The sequence below is a fragment of the Peromyscus californicus genome, unplaced genomic scaffold (assembly GCF_007827085.1).
Source record: "Peromyscus californicus insignis strain IS unplaced genomic scaffold, ASM782708v3 Scaffold_20__1_contigs__length_68692818, whole genome shotgun sequence".
Lineage (NCBI taxonomy): Eukaryota > Metazoa > Chordata > Mammalia > Rodentia > Cricetidae > Peromyscus > Peromyscus californicus.
In genome coordinates this window covers 50,015,827-50,022,703 of record NW_026294503.1, presented here as the reverse complement: position 1 = coordinate 50,022,703, position 6,877 = coordinate 50,015,827, and the positions used below count along the sequence as shown (strand labels likewise).

The 6,877-nt window shown below is 49.2% G+C and overlaps 1 protein-coding gene across 1 annotated transcript in view; it reads right to left on the bottom strand.

Annotated features, from left to right (window-relative positions):
* Positions 1 to 1,249: 1,249 nt before the first annotated feature.
* Positions 1,250 to 6,877, bottom strand: part of Fbln1 (fibulin 1) — an 81,563-nt gene continuing 75,935 nt past the window's right edge. The window contains exon 17 of the mRNA XM_052748551.1: positions 1,250 to 1,890. Coding sequence (XP_052604511.1) covers positions 1,751 to 1,890 — 140 coding nt within the window. The 3' untranslated portion in view covers positions 1,250 to 1,750. The remainder of the gene's footprint in view (positions 1,891 to 6,877) is intronic.

Below are 6,877 nucleotides of genomic sequence, written 5' to 3'. Positions count from 1 at the left end.
CAGGTGGCCCAAGGAAAAATTCAACTCTGTGTGTGTGTGTGTGTGTGTGTGTGTGTGTGTGTGTGTGTGTGTGTGTGTGTGCATATGCATACAAGTGCCCAAATAAGCCAGAAGAGGGTATCAAATCTCCTGGAGCTGGAGTTACAGGCAGTTGTAGCCACCTGACGTGGGTGCTGGCAGCGGTCCTCAGTCCTCTCCAGGAGTAGCTAGTGCTCTTAACCGCTGAGTTCCAATTTCCCTTCCCCACTGAGACGCTTCAGCATGAAGGAGATGTTCAAATGTCCTCTGTGTATCCTGTCTCTGGACTGTCTAGTCCCACCAGGGTTATTTCCTAATCATCAGCTCAAGTTGCCTAGACATTATAAACCCTGTGTCAGCAGGGCCGGGCACGGTTTGGACAGAGCAGTGACCCAAATGACCTCAGAAACACTGTGGGTTCCCAGAGGCTGGGTCCATGTTCCTGAGAATTGAAATACCAAGTGGAATTGCCCAGACCTTCCAGCACTGGCGCCTCCAGGAAGACAAACATGGTTGCTGGCCCAGGTCTCAGTGAGGGTCAGGGCCCAGGACAAGAAGCACTGCATGTGAGTGCCTGAGACGAGATCAGAGACCCAGTACAAAAGAGGAGCCTGGCGCTGAGGCCCAGCCCAGCCCATCACTGATGCTGAGTGGTGTTTGCTCACAGATACATTCAGCTGGCCTGGATCTGGTCTCACATGGAGCTCTAGGGGCAAGAGAAGCTTTGAAATGGCCTTAGGGGAGATTTGCAGTCCTCTCGCTCTTGGAAGATCTTTGAGCTAGCAGAAGCCCCATCTGGAGAGAGTCTGTAACTGGAAGTCTGTCAGGAAGAGCCAAAAGCTTATTTTCTCCCTGTGAGGAATGGTGGCTGGAGGGTACACAATGCAGCCACGCCTACAGACACACTGGGATACACCAATCACCCCCACAGACACAATGGGATACACCAATCACCCCCACAGACACACTGGGATACACCAATCACCCCCACAGACACACTGGGATACACCAATCACCCCCATAGATACATTGGAACACATCAGCCACCCCTGTGGACACACTGGAACACACCAGCAACCCTCATGGACACACAAGGCCACACCAGACACCCCCACTAACACACTGGGACACATCAGCCACCCTCAAGGACACACCAGGCCACACACAAACCTTGAGGCTCACGTCTTTACCAAGGGGTCCTCCTTCTTTGAACAAAACTGCAGTCCACCTCTTAAGTGCCCCGAGAGGCATGCTGTCAGCTGCTTCTGGGGGAGAATTTATTGTACATTTATTTCTGTGCCCCTCTACAGCAGCCATCAACTGGAAACACTGATTGGTTTAAAAAAAAAAAGTACCAAATGTCAACCCTCATTCAGTCTTAGTGAGAACTGGTCACCTTTCAGCTTTCAGATGGACTGAGGCTTTCAAACTCTTTCCTTGGTCCTTAACAAGGCCTAGCCCACACACAGGGAAAAGGAACAAGATTCAGCCTGTGCATTAAAAAAAAGCAAGGATTCAACCACAGAGCTGAGCAGTTGGACTTCATGTTCAAACACCACAGTATATCAGCTGGACGTACTGATGTGGCTCAGCTTAATTCACGTGGTCTTACAAATCAATATGAAACATCAAGAGATGCCCGAGGGATACAGACAGGCACCTGGCAGTCACTGGCAGCAAGGACTTGGCCAGGGGGAGGGGTGCACCCCTGACTGTGCCGCAAACCAGCCCTTCAGAACCAGTACTCAGAGACGAAGATGTGCACATTGACGACATTCCGGTGGGAGACCACGCCCCCCAACACATAGTTCATCTCCAGCCTCAGGACGGCATAAAACGGGCCCACGATGGGCCGCACTTGGCGCACGACACCTAGGGGAGAGAGCAGAAGGCACGTTGTTGGATGTCAGCAGGCACAGAGCAACATGGGTATCTGAAGAAGGGGTTTCCTCGCGAATTTCCAGACTAGAAGGGTAGCCCCAGGCAGATGCCTGAATCGCCAGGGTAACCATTCCCCTCCACCTGGTCACTCTGGTTTGTTTCCCATCACTAGGGACATGTGACAGTGAACTCACTACCTCCTTTCTGTCACGCACAGCTTGGAATGTGTGGGAAGCAGTGAGTCTGGGCTTTGGGGATCAGCAGGTCTGGGCAGGGCCAGCTCTCCTGCCCTGGTGCAGCCTGGGTTTCCTGCTCTACCACCATTTGTCCAACAGGGTTTCAAAGGCCCTAGAAAAGACCCGGCATGGAGTTGAGGCCCAACATATCCTTCTCTCCTTCCCTCCTTCCCTCTTAAATCCTAGGTGGGACCACTGGGAAGGGGAAAAAAAGGAGTAGTTCATCTCTGGGACATCTGAAGGTTCCAAAGGATGAGTCCTCAACCCCCTTCTCCAGGAGGAGCAGTCCCAAGTTCCTACAGGTCCTTGGACCTCCTGCAACACATAGTCCAGATACCCCAGCACATCATCTGCCAACACTTGACCCACAGGGATTCAGGAATGGCCTCCCTCCAGATTGATTAACACATACGTACACACACACACACACACACACACACACACACACACACACACACACACACACACACTCCTCCACAGGCACTGGGGCCCATGTACAGCATCCAGGATCACTAACAAAGCCCTGACTTCAAAGTTAGTGAAGGGTCCAGGGTTAAAATCAGGAAGTACTGTGCTCCAGGGAAAGCCTTTGCATTATCCAACAGGGGCAAGGGTGGAGACAAGGAAGACTGTGGGAATCAGGGCAGGCTCCTCAGAGGAGGGGTCCTTCCTGCAGAAGAAGCAATGTGAGCCAAGCCTATCGGTCCTTCCCAGTACCTCAGACACACCACTGCAAAGAACAAGAGCTCTGATGTCCTTGTCCCACAGGGTCTGATATCAAGACTCAAAGCATATGAATGAAGGTCTACGCTTCTAAATGCTTAGCAACCAGCTCTCTGATTATATGCTGCTCTCAGAGCCAGTGTGAGCTCTGGCACACCTGTTTGGATGTCCTGTGAAAAGTCAGCACAGGACCACCGAGATGGCTTAGCAGGGAAAATGTTTGCTGCAGAAGTCCGACAACCTAAGTTTGATCCCTGGAACCCACAATGGGAGGACAGAGTGGATTTTTGAAAGTTGTTCTCTGACCCCTGAATGGATGTTGTGGCACACACACACATGCGCGCGCACACACATACACACACACACACGCACACACACACACACAAACACACAAACACACACACAGATAATTAAAAAGTTTCAAAGTGAGCATACAGTGTGTGGTGTCACAACTATGTGCGGAAAAACAGCCACCAGCTGATTCCAGGCTGGTTTCTGGAAATGAGACTGCCACAGGTTTAAGAACTGTGCAAGAGGCAGCCTGTCCCAGGCTGTCGGTGTCCAGTGGGCAGCAGAGGCCTGAGGGAGAACTGAGGACCGTGATGGCTTCTGTCACTATGGCTAGCCATCAAGTTCATGCCCAGAAGGAGATGTTGGGCACAGCACCCTCCTTTCGCATTTCTGGGCCTCTGTTGTGGCAGCTATGGTGGAATTCTAGGCTTCTCCCTAAGCAAACCTGGTTTTAGCTTGGGAAGAGGGCAATGCAGACCTCCATAGGCAGTCAGCAGCACCCCGTTCTCATCCCCACCATGACCATAACACTGCATCCTTATTCCTCTGAAGGCCTATAAACAAATACGGCTCCTGTCAAAAGCTGAACCCTTTGTCTGCCGATGGGCCCCAATAGCCAGAGCACTCCTGTCACCCCTCCCTGGGCTAGGTCTGCCTGTCAGGTTGGATGGGATCATAGTGCTGAGCCTATAACATTCCCAGCATGAATCCATGCATGACCCTGTTCCACTCCCTAGGTTCCAGGCCAACAGGGTGTCTACCAGCCACTGTGGCTTTAGCCACCAGAGAGCAAGGGGTGTCCTTTTCACTCTGCCCATGACTAAGAAGCCGCTGCTCAAAGAAGAGCCTGAGAGGCCGATGAGGCCGTGACCCATTAGAGTGGCATCATAAACGTCTGCAAGCTCAGCTTAGATCCTACTTCGTCATTGCTAAGAAATATTTAAATATATTTTTATAGGGACTGGAGAGATGGCTCAGTGGTTAAGAGTGCATACTGTTCTTGCAGAGGACTCAAGTTCAATTCCCAGCACCCATACTGCATGGATCACAACAGCCTACAACTCCAGCTTCAGAGGAACCAAAGCCTCTTCTGAACTCCTGTATACATATCAACACACAGACTTATGCTTATACACCAAGTTTTTAAAATAAAAAAACGTATTTTATATAATACTGATATTTTATGTAATTTATATATTTTGTTCAAAATATAATTTAGATAAAGATACACTGTTGATTGTCTATAATGACATGTAAGATTTCAACACAGACATCATAAAATCTTATCTTTTTGTGGGAGTGGGGTTTGCAACAGAGTCTTCTGTAACCCAGGCTAGCTTCAAACAAACTAGGTAGTGGAGGATGACCCAAAGTTCCTGATCCTTTGGACACCACTTTTGAGGATTACAGTCATGTACCACCATGCCCAATTCGAATAAGCTTGTAAATGATAAGGACCATGTTATATTTACATGTTGGCATAATATTTACATGTTGATCATACCATTACATTTACATGTTGACAAGTATGTCAATCTATCTTATTTGAGTGAGCATTCCTGGATACTCATGGGACTCTTCACAGGGTCTACAGTTCAGATACATAGTCATGTCTGGGCATGTGATAGGTGCCTGACATCCAACTACAAAAGGATGTAGAGAGAGCTGGTGAGATGGCCAGGCGGGTAAAGCTCTTGCCATACAAGCTTGGTCATCTGAGTTTGATACCTGGAACCAATGGTAAAGTGGGTGAACAGAGTCCTGAAAGCTGCCTTCTGTGCATCCACGTGTGTGCATGCCATGCACACACACTAAATAAAACACAATTTTAAAAAAGAAAGTAGAGAATTCATCAGTGGTTGTGGAGGGCAGGTCTGAGTCAGAAAAGGTAAGAGAGAACTCATGTATGGGGCACAAGGATTGAGTGTGACCAACATGGGTTAGAGGAGTTGCTTAACTGCTCTAAGTTTCAATGTCCTTTGCTGTGGACAGAGATAAACCAGCAATCTTCAAAATCAGAAACTAAACAAACTGGTGGCATAGCCCTGCAATCTCAACTACTTAGGAGGTGAAAGCCAGAGATTCACATGTTCAAGGCCTCCTTGGGCTACAGTGTGTGTTCAAGGCCAACTTGGGAACTTAATAAGATCCCGCCTCAAAACAAAGTTTTAGGAAAATGTAGCTCAGTGGCAGAGCACTTCCCAGCAAGTGTGAAGGTTAGTCCCCAGCACCACACACACACACACACACACACACACACACACACACACACACACACACACACACACACCACACTCATTCAGGAAGGACAAATAATATTTCAATGAGATTTCTGTGCTCCAATGGGTAGAAAATGTTTGCCTCTAAACCCACCCTATGAGGAAATCCATGAAGGGTCATTTCTGTCATAGCTGAAGACTAGAACTCCATACTGTTGGCTAGTTGTTTACTTTCTAAATGCCACACAGTGAGACAAGGCACCAGGGCACACACTGCCTCAGGGAAAAGTGGACTTCAGGGCCTCCAGGTGCCAGGCCACATCCCTGACATGAGTCACTTTCAGAGCCTGCTCAGGATCTTTGCATACAGCAAGAAAGATGACTAAGGGTAGCCCATGATGCTGGCTGGTGTGGGTGCAGGCACAAGGAATGTGTTCCTTCCTGCTTGTCCAGAATCTTCTGATTTTTGCCCCTTTGACCTGAAGTCTGGGTGGTACCTCAGAGGTACTAGCCACAGTCTCAATCAACCCAGAGCTATCTTTCCACACTAGACCCCTCAGAGGGCCTGGCTACCACCCTTCCAGCCCAGGCACACATTCCTGCACCTCTGTTTCCAGAGAACAGTTTCCCTCCATCTCACTAGTTCAAGCATGACCTCTGCCCTCTTGCCCTCACCTTGACTGAAACCAGGCCACAGTGTTTCATGAAAGATGACATAAATAACCCAGCTGGTCCCCAGTGCCTGGCACTCAACAGATGCCAAGTAAATGGCTGGTTCTGGTGCCAACTCTTTATTTATAGCTTCCTATCACCCATCATCCATCTGTGCACCTACTTACCCACCAGTCAGTTGATCTATCCAGGGCCTATCCACCCATCCATCCATCCATCCATCCAATCCATTCATCTACCCATCTATCTACCCATCCATCCACCCATCCACCCACCCACCCATCCTTCTACCCATCCTTCCATGTATCCATCCATCTATCCCACTGACCCACTCATCCATTTATCTAACCCATCTATCTCATCCATTCCTCCAGCCATCCTTCCATCTACCCATCTATCTAATAGAGGTCAATCTATGCAGAGAGAGTTGAGGAAGTTTCTACAGAGGTACTGATATTTAAATTGTTCCCAGAGGTACTGATATTTAAAGGGGCCCAGAGAGCAGGAAGGACATGTGTTCTCAACTGTAAGGCTCCACCTGCCCAGTTCAGAGGATGTTCCAGCTAGCCTCCTATCAGGGCAGAGACTGCAAAGTGCCCATGTCTGCTCTACCGTCCCTAGGGCTTGGGCTGGCACCTGGCAGGAGTTCAGCCACAACCACTGAGGGAGATGAAGGAGAGTGGGAGGAGAGGAAATCAGTTCTTGAGGCTACACTTTGAAGAGCGCATCACTGTCTGACCTCACAGGTAGCATTTCATTCTGTTTATTTTCGAGACAGGGTCTCTCTGTGTAGCCCTGGCTGTCCTGGAACTCACTCTAGACCAGGTTGGCCTCGAT